Source organism: Diadema antillarum, unplaced genomic scaffold, assembly GCF_040938485.1.
Source record: "Diadema antillarum isolate AM-2024a unplaced genomic scaffold, OU_Dant_1.0 seq00001704_RagTag, whole genome shotgun sequence".
Taxonomy (NCBI): domain Eukaryota; kingdom Metazoa; phylum Echinodermata; class Echinoidea; order Diadematoida; family Diadematidae; genus Diadema; species Diadema antillarum.
Genome location: NW_027272394.1, coordinates 247,535 through 268,155, shown reverse-complemented (window position 1 = coordinate 268,155; position 20,621 = coordinate 247,535). Strand labels below are relative to the sequence as shown.

Sequence of the window (20,621 nt, the reverse complement as noted above, 5' to 3'; positions counted from 1 at the left end):
TCAACTCTAATAACTTTTGAAAGGATCGTGCTACTGCTTTGAAAGTTGGCATTAATTATGAACAGAATGTGCTAATGAGGCACGCTTAATTTCAGTTTAATCTGATAATCCCTTCATTGTTGTTACTCTGGTGGTTTACTTCCTGTTTTTTGTCCCATTCATCGCACAGCCAGCACGGTTTGGTAAAGATTAAGCGCTTGAATAGACACTGTACTTATTCAGAGCCTCTTTTCTCAGTTCACACTTTCCCTGAGTTTATGCTTTCTTTCCAATATTTAGATAGGTTAGGAGAGTCCATTTGATTTGAGTTATACATCATTTTAAAGCTTAAAGTCTGCTCTTTCAGATTATGGTCTTAACTAAAAATTCATGTCTGGCGACTTTTTGTTTGTTTTGAGGTGCAGGGTCACATGATTAAACTCCTACCTGTATTACTTTGTAGTTAGTGTGTATGTGAATCAGTCCCCCCACCTTCCACCTTCCAATACATTTGTTTATTCATACTTAGATTGTCTTGTCTATTTGACAGATCTCAGATCCCAGCGATGACACCACCTTGCCCAACCTTATTGCCTTTCTGGCTGAGAGGGAGAAGAGGCGGAAGATCATGGAGGAAGACCTGGCCAGAAAACGTAAGAGCTCAGTTCCCCTCCAACTTGAAATTCTTACTCTGGCTGCCTGTTTTGTCAGTTTGTTTGTTTATTGTTATGGGTTATTAGCATTACATCTTTGTGTTTATCCATTTACTTTACTCTACTTAAATGCATCATTGAACTGTTGCAATCACTCGAAAAGCTCTCGGACAGTGCAGACCTCCTCCATGCAGCTCATTTCCATCCGCATAAACGTATGCTAAAAATGGCCCTATTTCCCAATGATAAAGAAGCCTTGCTACATTAGTTTCTCTACCTTAGCTTCCAGCTGCGCCTCGAGCACAGACACAGTGTGCATATGCACATCTCAAATATTCACAGCTTGAATTCCCTCGTTTATAGACCCAATTTGCCAGTGACAAAGAATCCTTGAAGGAAAAAAAAAAATCCTAGATCCAGATGATGATCCGGATCACTACCAATATCTAATCATCTACTAGTATTCCTTGTGTCATGATCAACTTTTCCTCTAAATTTTGTTCAAATCCAGTCACAACTTTTTGAGTCATTTTTGCAAACAAAGAAACAGACAGACAAACAATGCAACACTGGCAAAAAAATAACCTCGTAGGTGGAGGTGATAATTATGAGAGACTGGGGTTTGTCTTATATAACATCTTTCCACTTTGTAGTAGTTCTGCAAGCACTTGGCAAGTTATGATTGCAGCACATTTTGTATTGTACATCCTTTGCCTACTTCCATCCTCTTTTGTCCCGTTATCGCAGAGGGGGCATTCCGCGCCATGCTGGTGGAGGCGGACCACGAGCTGGATCAGCTGCGGGCGGCCAACGCCAAGCTGAACAGCAAGCTGAGCTCCAAGACGCGGGAGTGCGACCGGCTGGAGAAGAGAGTGCGCTCACTGGAGCAGGACAACCACGTCCTCCAGCACACGCACCAGATGTACGAGGCTGACAAGCGGAGCATGGAGACAGAGGTTAGTGCACAAGCTTTACAGCCCGAGTCACATATCGACATCTATTTTTATGGTTGAAGGTCCAGTTTACCTTTGGGAGCAGTGATTCAAAAATTTTTCAAGATATCACATTTGATGCATATGTCTAGGTCTGGTGTATCACAAAACATCCCACCGTATAAAATGTTTGCAATAAAGCCCAAAATATGAGGAGATATCAGTATTTTTCGTAGTAAACCATAACTGTAGACGGTTTAGTCTGGAATCATTTTTATTATAACTACTGTTCACATTTTGTGTATTTAACAATACATCGATAATATGGATTCAAATTTTTACAGTGGTTGTTTCTATCCCTAACTCACATTTTAGAAATTTTTTTAAGCACTAATGCTGGGGTTTTGTTTCATCTGCAAATGGTAAATTATGCCTTTAAGACAACATTGTCAAAATATTTGGCAATTTGTGGGCTCACTGATTTAGAAAACAAACTTAGTCAAAGATGCCAACTATTACTTCTTCTTTTTTTTCTTTTTGTTTTGCAGGCCAGTACTTGTATTTTGTAATTCACTTTGTTTTTGTGTTTTGCCTCAATAGTGTAGGTTTCATAGAAAGTACTGTTTCCCCCAAATTGTATTACTATATGTGTCTATTGCAGGAAAGGTACAAATACTGCTTTCCACCAAAAATATGCCTTTTCTGCCCTTGGAATACTCCATTGCTGTTCACGAGGTGTTCATCCCTCCTCAGTTGATTTCCTTGTCATTTTTCTCATTTTGAAATCTACAACACCACCCCTGATGCAGTGAGAGATGTGATAAGCCACACATTCACTTGTATCAATGCCATGTCTGATTTTCTCATTACGCTCAGCTGACGGAGAAGGAGAAGAAGATCCAGATGGAGACACAGGAGAGGGCAAGGCTGAAGCAGGCCCTTAAAGGGGCGGTCAGCAGCCAGCGGGACAAGTGGGAGAAAGAATGCGTAAGTGCTCAGGTTGCTGTTGGCTTTACATTCATATTGTCACCCCGGTAGCACCCTTGTTGTGAAGGCCCTACCCAATTTCCACATGGACTTTCAAGGTCACACCAGACAGGGTTATCAATTATGCATTGGGCTTTCAAGCTACACACTAAACTGGAAAAATTCCCAAACTTCAGAACCCCTGTGATAGAATACAGTAAGTGTGAATGTACATATTGTAATCTGCAAAACATTTTAATTCCCTTCTTTGACAAGGCTACCCCATGGGAAAAAAATGTATCAATGGATTTAATTTCAGGACCAGAAAGAGAAAAATAAGATGATAAGAAGATGATTTGACAGCAAAGACTATAAAAATTATATGGTCAGAGGAATAATAAAACTTTTTATTCTTTATAATTTCACACAGAAACTAAGGCCAGGAAGTGTCTTGGCAGTTGTAATAGAAAAATAGCATTTGTAAAGTAGATCAAATGATATCATACTTTTGTAGTAAGATGCCACAATATTTTCTGAACCGTGAATGTTTAAGTATTTATCCATTTGTCTGTAAAATGAAAACATTGTTGAAAACTGTTTATGCAGACACTGTCATATGACTATGAAGCAAATGCTGCAATGAAATATGTGTACTGTATGAGACAGTGATGTGATCTACTGCAATATACCTTTCTGTCCCACACCAACCATATGTTTCACTTACATTATACATATTTTGTTCTCGATATTCAGCTTCTTTCTTTGGTGGCTCTTAAATGTTTGAATATGACATTTATGGTGGTCCAAAATAAAGGGGAATGTAAGGATTCACTCAAATTTGAGCTGCTCAATCTGGTCACCAAAAAGATGGCCTTTTGGGAAATTTGGTGCCCCAACATTGATTTTTAGTGGCCCAGGGCCAATGCTAATGTTGAGCTCTGCATATCATGCAACATAAAGGGTTTTTCCCACCATCTCAACTTCCCTTCTCTCCCCCTTTGTGATGCGGTCCAGGCCAAGCGGGTGAGGCAGACGGAGCTCAAGATGCAGACAGAGATGTGGGTGAGGGAGGAGAAGCTGCGGCAGCTGAAGGAGATCGTCCAGGGCCACGAGGAGAAGGACAGCGCCCGCAAGGCCGAGAAGCAGGTGCTGGCGGAGAGCTTCAACCGCTCCCGCTCCCCGCCCCCGGTCCACCGCAGCCAGGTCCCGCCCGTCCGACTTCGGCACCGGCGGTCGCGCTCCACCTCCAACAACGTTTGGATCGACCACCAGCCCGTAGAGATCCTCGACACTGGTAAGCTGGATCCGAAGTGATACAGCTTCGAAGTCTCTCCTCAATATATTCCCTTTCTTTAGTTTCTCATTCTTTCTTTCTTTCTTTTTTTTTTTTTTGGGGGGGGTCATCTTTCTTGTATGTGTCTCCATGTGTACATACTATCTTTGAATAATGTTACACAGTCTTTCTGAGTTAAATCTATGGTTTGCAGTTTGTGCACTCATTAGTCGGTCAAATGTTTCTGTGTCTTTATTCTGCTTTCTCATCTAGACTGTAAATGCCATACTTAACCCATTGAGGACGGACTGCTTTTGCTACAACACGCATTTCCCATGGACACCTGCCCGAGTACATTCGGGACTCGTCCTCAACGAGTTAAAATATCGGGGGGGGTTCACAAATACCGAAGTATATTATGTATGGCACGGGTGCCAATGATCCTTCTTGGCCGAAATTGACCAAGTTATTTATTTAATACTGACAGATTTCACAGTGATAATGCTGTGAACAGTGGAAACTACAAGTGACCCCTTACAAATAGATGAGACAAAGTATGGGGAATGTAGCCACAAAACTTTGCAAGGTTCCAATTGAAGCATTAGAACTGTGAATGAAATAAATGAGATGTTGTTACGAAGCCCTCTGTAAATTTGTATCAAAATGTTTCCACCCTATCTTTATATCAACTAGACAAATCCTGTGAGTACAGGGGAACCTTGATATAATGAGGACCTAAAAACCAAGACAATTACCCTGTGATATCTATCTGTCTGTCTATCTATCTGTCTATATATGTCTGTCTGTCTATCTGTTTATCTATCTATCTTCCTATCCATCTATCTATTTGCTGATGCAGAGACTGTGCTGAAGCCAACCAAGGGCAAGAACACAAAGCGAGTGTCGCAGCCGTCGGTGAAGGACATCAAGTCCACAGACAACTACATGCTCACACATCAAGAGGAGGATTCGGCAGGGGAGATCGAGACAAAAATCTTCAAGGTATAACAAAAACTGTGTTCAAATATCATTCTAAGTCTTTTAAAGACTAAGAATGATAGGAATATACAGGAATAAATGCCATGATATTATCAGCTTTTCAGGATTATCAGACATCTTCTTACCCTTTAAAATGACGGTGCATCGCAATCATCAGTATTGATACACTTGCAGCAAAGGTGGAGACATAGGTTAAATTGCACAGGGATCCCTGATTGTCCTACTCAGTCTTCTTATGATCAAATTCAGAGCCTTATGGTGCCATCATTTCAGTAAATGGGTTCAGACAGACAGATTTTGTCCATATGGAAATTAACTATTATTAGTTGTCTGATTCAGGAATAGTGAGATAAGAAACACATTATTTAGTAGACATATGTACGCCACGCAGACACCCATACAAGTATATATAAGAGTGGCTGTTGTCAGTTGGCTAAATTTTATTTTGAGGGTTAAGTACAGATGGTTCAGGTTCGTTCAAATAGGTTTAAGGTATCTTTCACGTGCTGTGAAATATAGGATTATGTAATTTTCAGGTAAATGTTATTCCTTGCCATGTAGTAGAATATTATAATACATTTGTGGGGCATAAAAGATATACCACCTTTTGTCAGCTTGTGATCCCAAACCATAAAAGATATTGCAAGTGCTGTTTACTGCAGTATGGAAAAGAGAAAGGAGCGAGCTCACTGCAACTCAAAATCATGCCTGTTGTGGATTGATAAACATCACATAATTCTGACTGTAGTCATGTAGCATCCTTGTAATGACTTAAACTTCTTTTCTTTCTTTGAATTGGAGATGTCTTGGTGTTTGACCCCCTCCCCTACACTTTCAGTCAGTTGACCTAAGAGTTAGCCTATGGCAATCTCATTCCATACACAATCTCAAGAGGGAAAAAAAATGCTGAAATTGATTAAAAGGCTTTGCAAAGGGTGCCCAATGTTTACCTTGACGAGTACAGAGTTGATATACTGTAGAATGCTTGAACATGTCCTTTTGATATCCTCCCCCCCCCCCCCCCCCCCCCCTCAGGCCGAAGTGATACCCACAAGGGGCGGGGGACGCTCTGTCCAGTTCACTGATGTAGAGAAGCTGAAGACAGAGGACCCCCTCTCCCAGAGCGTGCTGAGGTCCAAGCGCCCGGCGGAAGATGACCCAGAGCAGTACAGCGGGGAGTGGACAGATGTCGAGACTAGGGTAAGTGTTCACTCTGTTTTGGTTGAAGCAGACTGTCTTATTGCCTGATCAAAGTGCACTCTTATCAATATAGCTTGCACAAAAGGCTTGCTCTCTGTACTTTAAACTATTGCATGCAAGCAGTTGGCAAGTACTGTATAAGCTGTTATTTTCGCGTACAGATATTTTTGCGAATGACGAGGTCACAGACATTTTCGTGAGGTGTTGTTTTTCGTAATTGACACCGAGGCTGTCATATGTGCACTCTTACACTAGTGCATGGCGACATTATTGCATTTTGTTGAATTAACGGCACAACTGTAATTTGCAAAATTCACGAAAATTAAACCCTCGCGAAAATAACAGCTTATACAGTAATGAAAAGTATTCAGGAGGAACAGGTAAAATGAAATGCTTTTAACAACTTTCTAAGAGAGCGAGAGAAGAAGAAAAAAATGAAACCCACAAATTTTAGCTCACTAGTTAACTGCAGTATTTGCATGAGCCCTGGATTCAAGAGCAATTATTCCTTTGGAAACTTACTCTTGTAAAGCCAACATAATGTGGATCAAATTCTTTCTTACACAAGTGGTTGATTGTTGAATGTCATATTGTCGTGACTTTAAAGCAAAAAAGGTTAGGCTAACAGTAGGAAGGTGGATTTCTACGTAGTTATTGTCCAGAAGGTGTTCCACGGGAATAATTGCCCTTATGACATTTGGTAGTATGGTAACAATGATTGCTTGTCAGCAGGACTCATTATTAGCGGGTGGCCCAGGGCTGCTTAACCCGTTAAGGATGAGTCCCGTCTGTGGGAAATGCGTGTTGTAGCAAAGTCAAACCGTCCTCAATGGGTTAAACTTGAGGTCAGGCCACCAAATTTCCAAAAAGGCTAGTCTTTTGGTGACTCGATCAGGCACTGAACATCTAAAATGGACTGTTATGTTTCTGTCAATTTCAGCCACTACTTTTTTTCTTTTCTTTTTTGCAGGCCGCCAAAAATTTCACACTTAAGATTTTAGTGGTCCAAACAGGCTACCTTTTATCGTAGCTGGTATGACATGGTAATAACAATGATTGAGGGCTCACATGCCTAAGGGCAACAGTATTAAAATATTACTTTTGTAAGCCCTAGCCCATGTGTTGCTGCCGTGTTCATACTATTTGTGTTATACGTCAACTATGCATGTGTTATATGTTGCTTCTCTGTTCATACTTTTGGGTTATACGTCAACCGTGCCATTTCCATGTGAATATACATTATGTAACTGGTATTGTCATTTTCATTTGGCAGAATAAATAGTAATTCCTTGTCGGTATTATCGATAAATGCATGCCTGGAAGTAATCAGCTGACTAGACTAGGGGTGAACAGTCTGTGAGTTTGGAATGAAATCGTTAAGGGATGTCTGTTATTCATGGTGCTGTTTGGAGAATAGATTCATTTTCTTCTTCTGTCATGGATTCTATTTTATTTGAGGAAATGGACCTTGACACCAAGAATTAAGCATTAAAGACACTTTCAAAAGGAAGTGAAAACCACAAGTTCTATATGATGCCACACAGTGGTGTGACTAGAAGGTGTAAAGACCTGTGTGTATCATATCATGTGCTGTAAATCGTGCAGTGAATAACAGCAAATTGGAGAAATGACACAGTGTTTTTATGCTAACTGTCATATCAATTGAAGGCTAATATGGTCGAGACTGACTCAGAAAGACTGGATGGTACTAAAACTTATGCCCCGGCCATTCACATGCAGTTGCTAGACATGGTTATAAGATATAAGTTTATAAGATATAAGTTTGATTGATTGGCAGGTGGATGAATGGATGGATTGATTGATGGACGGATAGATGGCTTTATGCCAGTGTAGAGAGAGATTGAGTAGTTGGTGGATGCATGAATAGACAGATGTTGAACAACCAACCTGCAGTCACAGTTTGTGACTGCTCTTGCTTGTGATTTGAAATTGGGTGAACAGTTGGCAACAAAATGAAAAAAAAAATATGGAAGTAAAAAATAATTCTTTGAACATGCACCATCCATGGTGATAGCAATAATGACCTTAGGGAGAAATGAGGGGGATGCAATCAATACACTGGTGCAGCCAATTCAAATCTTCACCAGAAAATGATGTAACAGGTGCTCTGATTGACTCTTTTCCATTGCCTCCATTAAAAGTTGGAAATCAAATTCGACATACAGACATCGCATGCTGTGTCACCCCACACAAAGGCATCTACATGTAGGCAATACCCCAGAAGAACTTGGCTGAATTTGCCAAATTGCTCACGCGAATCACTCAATGCCAAGTATTTTTTTTTTTTTAATGGAATTCCTGTTCACCATGACCTTCAGAGAAAAGGGTAGTAGTACTTTTAATGTTAAACTATGCTTAATGCTGTAGCGCTTATCATATACATGTACACTCCTGAAAAATGGCAAAATCTCTTTTGCAGATATGTAGAAGGATTTTGTCATATCCCCCCCCCCCCCCCCAAGCACTGAGCATGCTCGTTGGTTCATTTTAGGGGAATGCACTTCTTGACACTTAACCAGTGATTGGAGACTATTCTGTCATCTCGTGAGCAAACACCAATTGTATGTCAAATGATATGTAATGACATAATGAAGGCTTTCGCTGCACTTAGCTTGCATTATTCTCCAAAACTTAATGCTAAGGAAGAATCGGGAAGAATGATTTTGTCATTAGTGTGGGGAAAAAAAAACATCTCTATATTACTAGGATAAGGTACTGGTCTGCTGGAATGATGTACATCGTCTTCATAAAGCTTAAAAGCAAGCTTTCCTTTACATTCTCACTAGTGGTGTTACGTGTTATGAAAGTATGTCACCAGTCACACTTTTTCTCTTCCTTTCAAGCAAAGACACGCAGAAAAAGTTGTAAAGAGTACAGATGTAATAACTGCTGTATCTTGTGGAAAAGATTGCATATTGACAGGAAGTGTTAATCTAATGGGAACAATTCATTCTCTTTCCAAATGCCTTTTCTGCTGTATTTTTCTCTTTTTGTTGAACATGCAGGCACACACAATAGGTATTCATAACAATAATGATTTCTTACTGCATGTTGCTCAAAGCATTTATAGACAATGCATTTTTGTCCTGTCTCCCTGACAATTCATGGGGTGTAACAATCAGTTCATCCTTTAGCCCCTCGTGAATATTATTGAACTGCCATTGGCCGTTCTAGTTTGTGTGTTTCTGTTCACCATGTAGGGTGTGTTCACCATGTTGGGTGTGGTGCAGGTAAATTAAATTCAGTTCAATTCAGTACATTGGTTATTTCAATTGTATCGCAGTCGGTGACTAAATGGCATGATGTTTTATCAAAGAGATAATTGAATGTACAAAATTGATGAAAAGATTGTAGAATTGCAAAGAACATTAACATAATCATATTTGAACAGGATAGGGCCAAGAGAGAGAGAGAGAGAGAGGGAAGAGAGAGAGAAGCAGAATGAGGGCAGATTAGAGAGAATTGAGCAGAAATGAGGGAATCTGTGTAAAGTCAAATACATATCATGTACATGTATGTATACATAAAAGTATAATCCTGTTTACTATGCCTACACATTTTTAGATTACTGAAGAAGAAAAAAAAAAACAAGTTTCTTTTTTGTTTGTTCCTACAGTTCAACGTGAGAGTTTGAATTCCAGGAACATTTAACAGAATGTCATTCTAAAACCAAGTTTACATCTCATGACTAAAATGGGTACCTGCCTCACCCAAGTAATTAAAGCCCACCGCACGTTTCATGACTTTGCCAAAATTTACCGGTTGCAGGACCATAAGACCATAAGAAGGACTTAAGTGCGACTGGTGATCAGTTCTTTTGCTGAATTACTGAGATTCTGATAAGTATTATAGCACACAAGAACTGATCACCAGTCGCACTTAAGTCCTTCCTAACTTTAAGAACGGCTTTGTGAAACACTCCCCTGAAGTGTGATGTCACTAGCCTTGCCAGTCTCCAGTCGTGCGACTGGGTCTTAATGCCAGTCATAGAGATTTGACTTGTCGAAATTTCACGACGGGTCATGGGCCATCAGCCAATCATGCTACAATATAATGTACTGAAGCAAGAGCAGTCGTAAGCCTAGTTGTGTAGTCTGATCATATACATGTAGAGTGCGGTGTCGAGTCGTGCAGCTGGTGATACTAGTATAAACCAGCTCGCCCCTCTAGTCGTGTGACCGGTCTGATCGTGTAGTGTCAGGTGGGCTTTCAAAGCAGTAGGACTGTGAGAAGCAGCTTCCATTATTGAAATGTCATCTGAATCTCGCATATACTTGTTATATTCTAGATTGCTTCTTTGAGTGAGCAGTACGTCTATGAATTTTTAAATATTTTTTGTTGTAACTTTTGATAAAGAGTATTATCCTTCCCGCTTTAAAGGGACTGCACAATTCTCGTTGAGGTGAGGATTGAGCTTGTAAAGTTTTGCGAGATATTTAGAAACCACTCTATGAAATGTTAAAGAGCATACAATTCTAAGGGGAATCAAAAGTTTATTTGATAAAAATCAGTTTTGAAATGACTGAGATACAAGGGCTGTATCTAAAAACAAGGTACAAAAAGAGAGATCCTAATAAAAGTTGTCGCCCGTCAATTTTGTTAGGATCGTGTTTTCTCAGCCATTTCAAAGCCAATTTTCATCAAATAAACCTTACATCCTTCTTGAAATTACATACTCTTTCATACATCATAAGAGGTTTCTCATCATCTCACCAAAAAATGTTATACACCTGAATCCTCACTTCAACCAATTCTGTACAGTCCCTTTAAGCTACTTGTCAATAACTTGAGCTGAGATTTTAGCCTCTGGCATCCTTGTACCAATCACAACCTTTAGGGAGATAAACCCTTGATGTGTTTTGAGTGCATTTTGGTCTACTATGTGTATAAAAGCCCTTAGTGTTTTACACACTGTCCAAAGTCCCTAGCTGGCATAGAAAGGGTTAAGGCTTTGTTGGTATGTGCCAAAACCTCTAGCATGATGGAGGCAGAGCTGCTGTACTATAAAGTACTTCAGAATGTCCCTTAACCCTATAAAGCCCAGGCTATTTTTGACCCCTTCCCTTTAGGGGCAATTTAGCAAGTGAGACTCCTGAGTGAGAGAGGATTTTCTTCTTTTTTTTAATAATGTCCCATAACAATTAAGTGAGAGAAATATTTTAGTTGTTTTTTTATTTGTAATGTCCTACATGTATGACAAAGTCTGATTGTTGATTACTTACTTCATTTGTATATGACCAGGCTCAAATCATCATTGTGTTTAAAATATTTCTCAAATTCTACATTTTTAGTTTATGTACTGTACTCATGTCAAGTACTGGTATACTTGAGCAAGATTACGCTACCTGCCCCATCCATGTTACTTTTTTTTTGTTAACCAGCAGGCACGTACACTCGATACATCACACTATAACAGTGATGGGGTGAGTTCAAGAGATTTTTGGCTGGATTGAGTGACCTTGTAGGAGGTATCTAAATCACATGACAGCCACTTAGTACGAGCCAATATAGAATAATAGGCCAGCACGGCCAGTATTTCCCAATATAACTAACAAATTTGACCTTGGTCTGGTGGATGTGGTAGTGGTGAGATCATTACACAAGACGGCAACTGTCCCCCCATCAATCCTGATACTGGTGTTGGCTAGTGTCTCATTATTCCCGCCCCTGTTGACAAACAATATGACATACTTTAATTGTGCAACGTAGTGCAGTCCCAGTCTAATTAAATTTGCACTTAACCCCACACATTTGGGCTTGCACGCAATCTCCGCACAGATAGTAGAGAACAGCTCCAGACAACGCAGGCGTACCATTTGTAAGTTACGTGTGTGTGGTTTTTTTTTTTGGGGGGGGGGTTGGGGGATGAATGAAACACATGATACAGTTGGAGCACCTATTTTTACATGCTTAACAGGTGTTCCTGGCATTTGTGGTTTCAAAATTGTCCCAGGTGAATTAAATACCTGCTTGCAACACCTTCTTAATTTCCTCTTCTTCTTCTTTTCTGTCTCTCTCTCTCCTTCTCTCTCTCTCTCTCTCTCTCTCTCATTTTTGTGTGAGATTACTTACCTTATAAAAGACTTTTAATGATTCAGGTGATTTCGCTGTTTTTTTTTAATCCAAGAAGCTGTCATCTGGTGTTCAAATCTCTAAATTTTCCTCGATTGCTAGAATGAATACTATTACTATTGAGAGATGAAGTGATCAGTCATGTCAGAGCAACGGCAGAAAACAGAACACTCCTTGCATGCAAAATCAAATGTTTCTTTGCTTCTTGACATGAGAGCATACATAAAATCCTCCCTGATCGATCCTTAGATCCTACCTGTTTTTTTATTTGTTATGGGGGAATTATTGGTTTGTCACTTTTAAAAATTGTATATCGATAAAATCAATTAGTAAGCTGGCAAGAGCACATTTTTGTGCTTTGACCATTGAATTACTCTTTCATGGGTGACAGGAAAAGTGATTCAACTGGAAAGCCATCATAAATGCTGCATAGAATCACATCAGAAGAAATTAATAATTCCCATCTTTCCCTTTCGGGTTTTTCTGGGTTTTTTTTTTTTTCACTCTGCTTTGCAAATTGATTTCAGATCTTCATTAGAATAAACCCTAGACAGCATTCCACGTATGTCATCGTTGCATGGCAACCCTAACTATCCCATTAGCTGTTGAAGCATCAGAAAAGAAAGACCTTATGATTCATGTTTCACACCTATGGTGTGACTTTTGCCTCTGAGAAAATCCATAGCTTCCTTGGACAGGAAACAACTTGTTTTCAGAAATTACGTGTAAAGCAATTATCATCAGCAACATTTCTGAGGAGCACGTGATGGTGAAGATGATTTATCAGGTGACCAGGACATAATTTAGTGGGGAAAGATCAGAAGCCGAAGGAGAGGTGATCCAAAGAGGAGGAAGGGGAGATGATAGAGATGTATGTGGATGCGTAGGCGTTTGATTTTTTTTTTTTTTTTTTTTTTTTGCGCTTTGACAGAAAAGGAAGGACATTGTCCCTTTGATAAATTGTCCCTATAGGCAGCCAATTATTATTAAAGTCTTGAGTTGACCTACTTTGCAAGACAGTCTGCTGCAATTCCACACTGGCTTGAATGAAGAGAGTCAAATCCAACAGAAATAGTGTTGCAGTTTACACTATGATAGATTTTACATCTAATCTAGATTTACCCTTCTTATTTGAGTCAACTTTGATGGTGTGAAAGTATCCTTTAAAGGGAAACTCTACCCACTACACAAGTTGGTTGGCATACCCGGTATTTAAAAAAATAAAATAAAATAAAATCCTAGCCAAATACATGTAGGATAGTTATATGTTTTTCATAAAATCAGACTGATAAATAGGAAGTTGTTAAAAAATAAAGCTTCAGATGCTTTCACATTCTTGTGGTCCTTGCCTCAAAACTCTCCATTACTCTGCATTGGTTATCGTGAAAATGTGAAAAATGTTTTACATGTACTTCATACTGTGATAATAAAGGTACATTGTATGTGTAATGGAAGCATTGACATCATTTGTACTAAGCAAAAAGGGGTTCTAAAGCCTCTTGTAGCAGCCTCGAGCAGCCTTCAAGCTCAGGTAGAAACAGACAGAATTCAAACAAGGAGATCCAGTCAGGTCCAATCAGGTCAGGTTCTGAAACCACGGGGGGGGGTTCAAAGCCTGGTATCTAGTCTCAAAGAGACTCGACTGCGGTGTAGATGCTAGGGGGGTTCGAGAAACCGCTTTTTTGCCAACCTGGAAGTTATCACTAAAATCATCACCAGTTAACGTTAAGCGAACCAGCCGTCGTGACTAACAGCCACTGATGAACGCCGCACAAATTGCACACTTTCGCACTCAATCACATTTGTGGTTACATTGTATGTTAGAAATTCAAACGCCTGCGCCATTGTATCAGAGGGGAACTCGGTTGTCATTGCCAGTCGTGCCTGATGCTTGGGCGAAACCAGCCCGAGCAGTATAAATAGACAAGAAGATCCCAGACTGCTTTAATTAGCCAGCTTTCAAACCACCTTGAGGAGGCTCTGAAATCTGCCTGCAGTACAAACGGGGCACCGGTTATTGTGAAAGCTTTCCTGTACAGAACAGGATTGTTAAGTCAAATTAAAGTGAATATGAATGAATTACTTGATACAAAGGATATCATTAAAATTTCCTATAGTGTTTTGTCTGGCCACGGTCAAACTTGCACCATCGTGTTTGTTTTGTTTTGACTCTAAAAATCAGAGTCAACTTCAACACGGAGTAGAGTTACTGTAAATTGTTATCAATGTAAATGTTATGCGCCTCAGACAACTTGCCCATTTTGTTTGCATACTATGTGTATACTGTGATGCATATTATGACAGTTGCTTCCAGGGCATTTTGACAGGGGGGTTGAATTGCCCGATGCTTGGCAACAATTTCCCTTAGGAAGCATGATGCATTACAGATGTTTGTGACTTGAGGTCTTTGCTCTCTTTGTTGCGTGCTTAAGTTTTTGAGGTCATTGTTCTTTTTGGGTGTTTTGTTTTTGTTTTATTCCTAAATGAAGTGTCGGCTAGGATACATATTATTTTGTGTGTGATCTGCAGAGTCACTGTCAATGAAATTGACTGTTTGCTCACTCATTGTTTTTGTTATCTTTTGTATTTTTCTCCTCCTTTGCAATATATATCTGCACATACTGTACATTATAGATGTGTATTATACTGAGACCAAGGGATTTTCTGAGGCTCTTTTTTATGAGAGGAGCAGGAATGGTATTTAAGTCCTACCACCTGAGTAGGAGAAAGCAGATTATAGGACTAAGATCTGTGATTTAGCAGGGCATTACACATGAGAAATAAATGTGTTTCTGCCTCTCCTATGAATGCCTATTTGGATAAGACTCCAGTATGCAAGTGCCTATTCATTAACATGATAATGCCTGATGGTGGGTTTTTATGGTAGTTGCTTTTGGCAAGAGTTTGAGTGACCTGTATTGCATCCATCACCTATTTTGCTTGTTTTGTCAAAATGAATGGCAGTTTATGTAATACATTTATCTATGAGTGGAGTATGCATCTTTTTTTCCCCTTTTTTGACATCAGAAATTTAAAAGTAACATTGACAAAAATCAAATTCTAATATCTTGAAACAAAGACTTTGTGGATCAGGCAAAGTCGAACACTCAAATGTTAGTGATTTTATCGGCATCTGACATCTCTGTTGGAAATGAACTTTGCCCATGAAGCCAGCTTCAAGCACTCCTTCAAGAATTTCAAGACAAAAATAAGTGTTGTGTTCAAGAGTGGGGATTGGTTTTGACTTTACTAACGAAATTGCTAAAAGTAGTAATAATGCTTGCAATTGGCAGATACACATCATGCAGACATTTTGCTTGAAATATACAACTTAGAATGCTGTTAAAAGGTTTACAGAGCACTTCCATGTTGCACTTCCATTGCAAGGTTTTTATTTGCACTGCCAACCCTGCTACCTTTAACTGCATTGTTTACCAAAATACTCTTCTTTCTTGCTTGTTGTACACTCAATTTTCTGGCTTCCCATTTTTATGCCTTCAGGAGACATTTTGGACTATAACGATAGAATGCATGCAAAAGACAGAAACCTGGCTGACATTTTAATCAGATCTCCTTCCCCCTTCCCTACCCCACACCACACCATCCAACTTGTATTCCCCAGCATTAGCCGCATTCACACATACAAAATAGCAGGACAACGATCACGATCCATATCTCAATTTTTTTTCACAAGTGTTCACATGGACAGAAATGACCTGCTAATTGGCGCACGCAAGGTGCGCTTTACTGCATGCGCTTCTCTTTGCCCTTTCTTCTTGCGCGTTGCAGTGATGCGGTGGCCACAGTGTTGTGATGTGCGCTTTGAATGATGAAATACGGCTGTATAAATTCTGGAGATTGTTTGGTCCTGCTTTCACACAGTCACCGCGAGGTGAATTATCGTGAGAATTAATGCAGAAGTAAATGCAAGATTTCTTGGGATTTGCATCACGATGCTGATCCCGATAATAAGTGGGATTTTTGTGTCCACACAGGCAAAAATCTCATGATTTCGTTCTCAATGTACATCTCAAAATTTGTATCCTGTTGATTCGCATACGTGATGTACATGTGAATCCCTCTGTGTTGTCTGCTAGTCTCTATGCAGTCCCAGTCCCATGCTGTGTACGTGAGTGGATTACCTTTCGCTTGGGTCATGGAATTGTGACAGCTTTAGGAGTATTTGGTTTCAGTTTCAAAATTTCTTCTTGAACCTGTCTGCTTTGCTAATCACCAGCTAGTAGAGGGAGTTAAAGCCATCCCACCTCCCCCCCCCCCCACCACCACCACCACCACACACACATAATAACAAGGATGCTTATCAGAGACAGGGCAATGATGATGTTTCATGTGTAAGGTAAAACTTGTGAAGGACAATTTAGCTTTCGTTTTGATTGTTTTGAGTTTGTCTGGCATCAAGTAGCGCGGAAACCTCATCTCAAACAGAAAAATGCATTTTGCACAAAACCAGAAATTATTCTGTGTGGTGAACAAACAAACAGGAAAGTGTACTGTCATGCATTCCATTTCCTTTACTTTTATCGACATAAGTTTTACATAATTATAACTAAGAACAAATTAAAACCCCTGAGGAATAAAGAAGTTTTAGTTCAGCATACAGAGATTCCAGAGGGGTGGGGGGGGGGGGTGGGGGGAATGAAGCTTTACAACACTACTGCTCCCCTTGAGCAAAGCATACTTATTGTATGAAGGTGTTGTGTGTGTGTGTGTGTCTGTCTGTCTGTCTGTCTGTCTGTCTGTGTCTGTGTGAATGCACATGCCTGCTGAGTGAGACTGGTAGATGAGGTTGTTTGATGAAGGAGCACATACATTGGATGAGGAGGAATTTTGTGAGGTAGCAGATGGAATAGGGTGTTTGACCTCTTGACTGAGGCGCTACAGCTCAGGTCATCTTCCTAATTAACTTTACAGGAATTCTTTGTTTGTCCAGCGCTTTCGTTGTAATTAATGTCAGTCAATGTTTATGAGCAGAGATGCTTTACAATATGTACACGTATGTTATTGACAAAGTATTCAATGTGATGTGAGAATGATATCTGATTCTTCTTCTTTTTTTATCTTTTATTTTTTAGAAATGCATTTCTTATTTTTATCCATTTCTCTTAATTTTTTCTTGCAGTTTAAAGGAAAATGAAATAATAATGAAATTTGCATACCTTGTGATTCCTTTTCAGTGTGCTGTTGGAATAGAGCACCGTGCTGGTCAGCCCATGCTTGCAGCCGTTCACACAGTGACCAACAAGTGAGTTGACTTTATACTTTTACCTCTTGTATTTCACTGTCTCCAGTCCCTCTCACGCAGTCTTGCGTAAGTGACCAAAAATATGCTTTGATAAGATGTCTTGTCTGGGCTCTTATCAAAAACTTTAATGATAGTTCTTTTCTTTGAAACAAGCTTTTCCAAACTTTCTCACGTATGAGATTGTGGCCTATGATAGGAAATGAAAATTAGAGCAGAATGAGATGTTCCATGACCTTATACAGTCAAACCCTGCTTTTGCTTTCACCCAGGGAAGACTTAAATAGTGATTTTAATATAAAGACAGGTTCACAAGCCATGCACATGGTGTATGCTTCTTATTTTGCAAATAATGCAGTTGGTACAGATATGTATCTTTACGTGTGAATGTGTTTGTTTGTGTACACTTGTGTGTCTAATTGTGACTTTTTGAGTGCTCTATTTTCAAACTGTGAAGATTGTTGACTGTGATGGGTTTTCATTCTAGATATTTGCCACCGAAGTTCTACTGACACTTTATTATTCCAAGGCGATCTTAGTATGGTATTGCGTGTGTTGTGTAGCTGGATGTAAACACTGCTATGATGAGTTGCAAACTTCTAAAGAGGAAGTGTAGAACTACTGTATACATGTCCGATATCTGTAATCATTTATTTGTTTATTTGTTGCTCTATCTATCCATGACATACGTACTGTTGTGTACAGTAATGAGAAACAAAGTCTGTCGCAAATCAATGCCAAGCCAAGCTGATATAGGTGCAAACACTAAACAGGAAATAGGGATTTCTTGTCTTCTTTTTTTTTAAGGTGACTCATCCCAAATTTGCGTGCTGATTGGTCTTTTCCCCCCTAACCATGCTGTAACTCTAGTGTCGGGAGCAGGGTCCGGTCAGACTGTCAAAACCGCACGGTTAAACTTGCCCCTGTGCCGAACCCTTGGCAACAAGCCACTGTCTTACCACCTCATTGGAGGACGAGGGACGGGGAGGGGGCTGTCGCGTTGCCATCCTGACAGTTTTCGTGCCGCGACCCCTCTGCCAGAGTTTGTCTGTTCTTTGCTGTTTGTTTGCGTGCCTTGTTGGCTGCGGTTTACAAGGTTTCCAGGGTCCCCAGTGTATGCAACGCACCTCTTCTCTCTTTTCTTCTTCCTTTTTTTTTTTTTTGTTTAAACTATGATTTTGTTTTTGAGACTGTAGGAGAAAGTATTAGTTCCAGACTATCAGTTGCTATTCCCCGTCTTGGGTAATAACAAATCAGAGTTGACTGGAGGTTGCCATGGCAACTCCCTTGGCATCACATGCATTGACACCACTTATCTTTTGACACAATTTATTGATTTTGTGAAAGTAGTCAATATAGGAGCTTATCTGTCCACTAGTTAAAATTAGAATCTTACTTTTCAGTACTTTAATAAATCCCTCCTTATCTTGTCTGTCAGTCTGCTGACTCCAGTTCTCTCCATGTTTGTCTGTCTGTCCGTCTGCCTGTCTTGATCTCGATTTCTCTCTATTTTCACGTGTCTGTCATTCCTGGGTGTATGTTGTTGGCAGTATGGTATGAGAAGTGAAATCAGATGCTATCCCTTCTGAGTTGCTAGGCGTGCTGATCATCATAACGAACAATATGTGCTTCTATGTATGTGCAATCAGTTACAAAAAACAACAACGGATAAAAAATATATAAAGTAGCATTATCAGCAGATCAAAACATAAATTAATGATGTTTATATATGGATAATAAAGTAAAAAATCAAAAACTATATATGTACAGAAATCAATTGGAGGAAAATATTTCCTTTGTGGCAAATATAATGAAATGTCAATTTCAAGGTCAGTGGTCAACAACATCAATTAGCTAAATTGTACAATGTAGTACATAATGTAACTGAAGGACCATACCTACAATGTACATTACATGGCACATATGTAACATGATTGTGTTATAATGTGGAGGCATCCCAGTGGACTGTGTACTCCTGTCAAATTGCTGTAAAATAGTTTTCTGTAAAACATCATAATGATCTACAGTGTAAACTTCTCTGATCGCTATCACATCTCCTTTGAGGGAGATTAAAGGGATGGTATACTAAAGTATTGGGGAGATTACAGGGATGGTATAGTATTAAGGGAGATGAGAATTGGGCTTTTTGGACTTTTTGTGAGATATCAAGAAACCTTTTACAGAGCATACCATTCTAAGAAGAATTCAAATTTTATTTGATGAAAATTGGTTTTGGAACGTCTGAGACACCCAAAAACGAAATAAAACAAATCAATCGTTACAAATGGTGGGTCCCACCTTTTCTCAGGATTGCTCTGCTTTGGATATCTCAGCCATTTCAGAACCAATATTCATCAAATAAGAAATTGAATTTCCTCTTGGAATTACATGCTCTTTCACATTTCATAACAGGTTTCTCATTATCTCACAAAAAAAGGAAAAAATGTTAAAAACCTGAAGTTAGGTCTCAACCAAAATTGTACGGTCCCTTTAACAGCTTCATTTGCCAGTGCATTTATATTGTTACTGACTGGTTTTAGTCAGGATTTTCTGGCATTTTAGAAGTATTGATGAAATACTGATGTACTGAGATATCTGTCTTGTCTTCTCATTGAGAGGAGGGAAGACACAAACACACTGTAGAAAAACACACAAACAAACAATATATCATGTATAATGTTGATTGATGAAAGCATCAATTTCCAGTCATGTAGTCCATTAGTACATTTTAAAGTGTACAGTAACCCAGCAAGACAATCTGAAAGGGTACACCCAAAGAAACACATGGAATTTTGTAGTTCTCCAGAGGAATACTTCCACCCCAACCATCACCATGGTAACCAAAAGATTGTGTGATGTCATGCTGACAACCTGGCCACTAGAAGTCGATCTGTACTGCAATTGTCATATGAATTCTTTAGCTACTCTTCTCAATCCCCAATTACCACAGTATGCACGAGGTCGATGCCATGTTTGGTCTTCCCCCACTTTCAAGAGCTCAGTTCGCTAAAACCGCTCTCCCGTTGCCATGGTGAAAATCATCCCCGCTCTGTTGAGTGCTTTTCTTTATTTTTTTGTCATGGTGATGAATTGTCTATGTCATTCTCTCATGGGGGGGGGGGGGGGGGGGGAATGGTTCCACGCCGCCTCCCCCCCCCCCCCCCCCCCCAAAAAAAAAGAGAGAAATAATCATGGTTTTGGCCAAGGGGGTTTTATTGCCAAGGTGAATTGTCAGCGGGATAGGGTGAGTGGGTGAGACCAATGTT

At 39.7% G+C, this 20,621-nt stretch overlaps 1 protein-coding gene across 1 annotated transcript in view; it reads left to right on the top strand.

Moving 5' to 3' along the window:
• The window catches only part of LOC139711799 (kinesin-like protein KIF23), a 63,040-nt gene that overhangs the window by 17,942 nt on the left and 24,477 nt on the right, over positions 1-20,621 (top strand). The window contains exons 15-21 of the mRNA XM_071623651.1: positions 530-632; positions 1,380-1,588; positions 2,441-2,551; positions 3,545-3,824; positions 4,663-4,805; positions 5,838-6,002; positions 17,291-17,358. Coding sequence (XP_071479752.1) covers positions 530-632; positions 1,380-1,588; positions 2,441-2,551; positions 3,545-3,824; positions 4,663-4,805; positions 5,838-6,002; positions 17,291-17,358 — 1,079 coding nt within the window. The remainder of the gene's footprint in view (positions 1-529; positions 633-1,379; positions 1,589-2,440; positions 2,552-3,544; positions 3,825-4,662; positions 4,806-5,837; positions 6,003-17,290; positions 17,359-20,621) is intronic.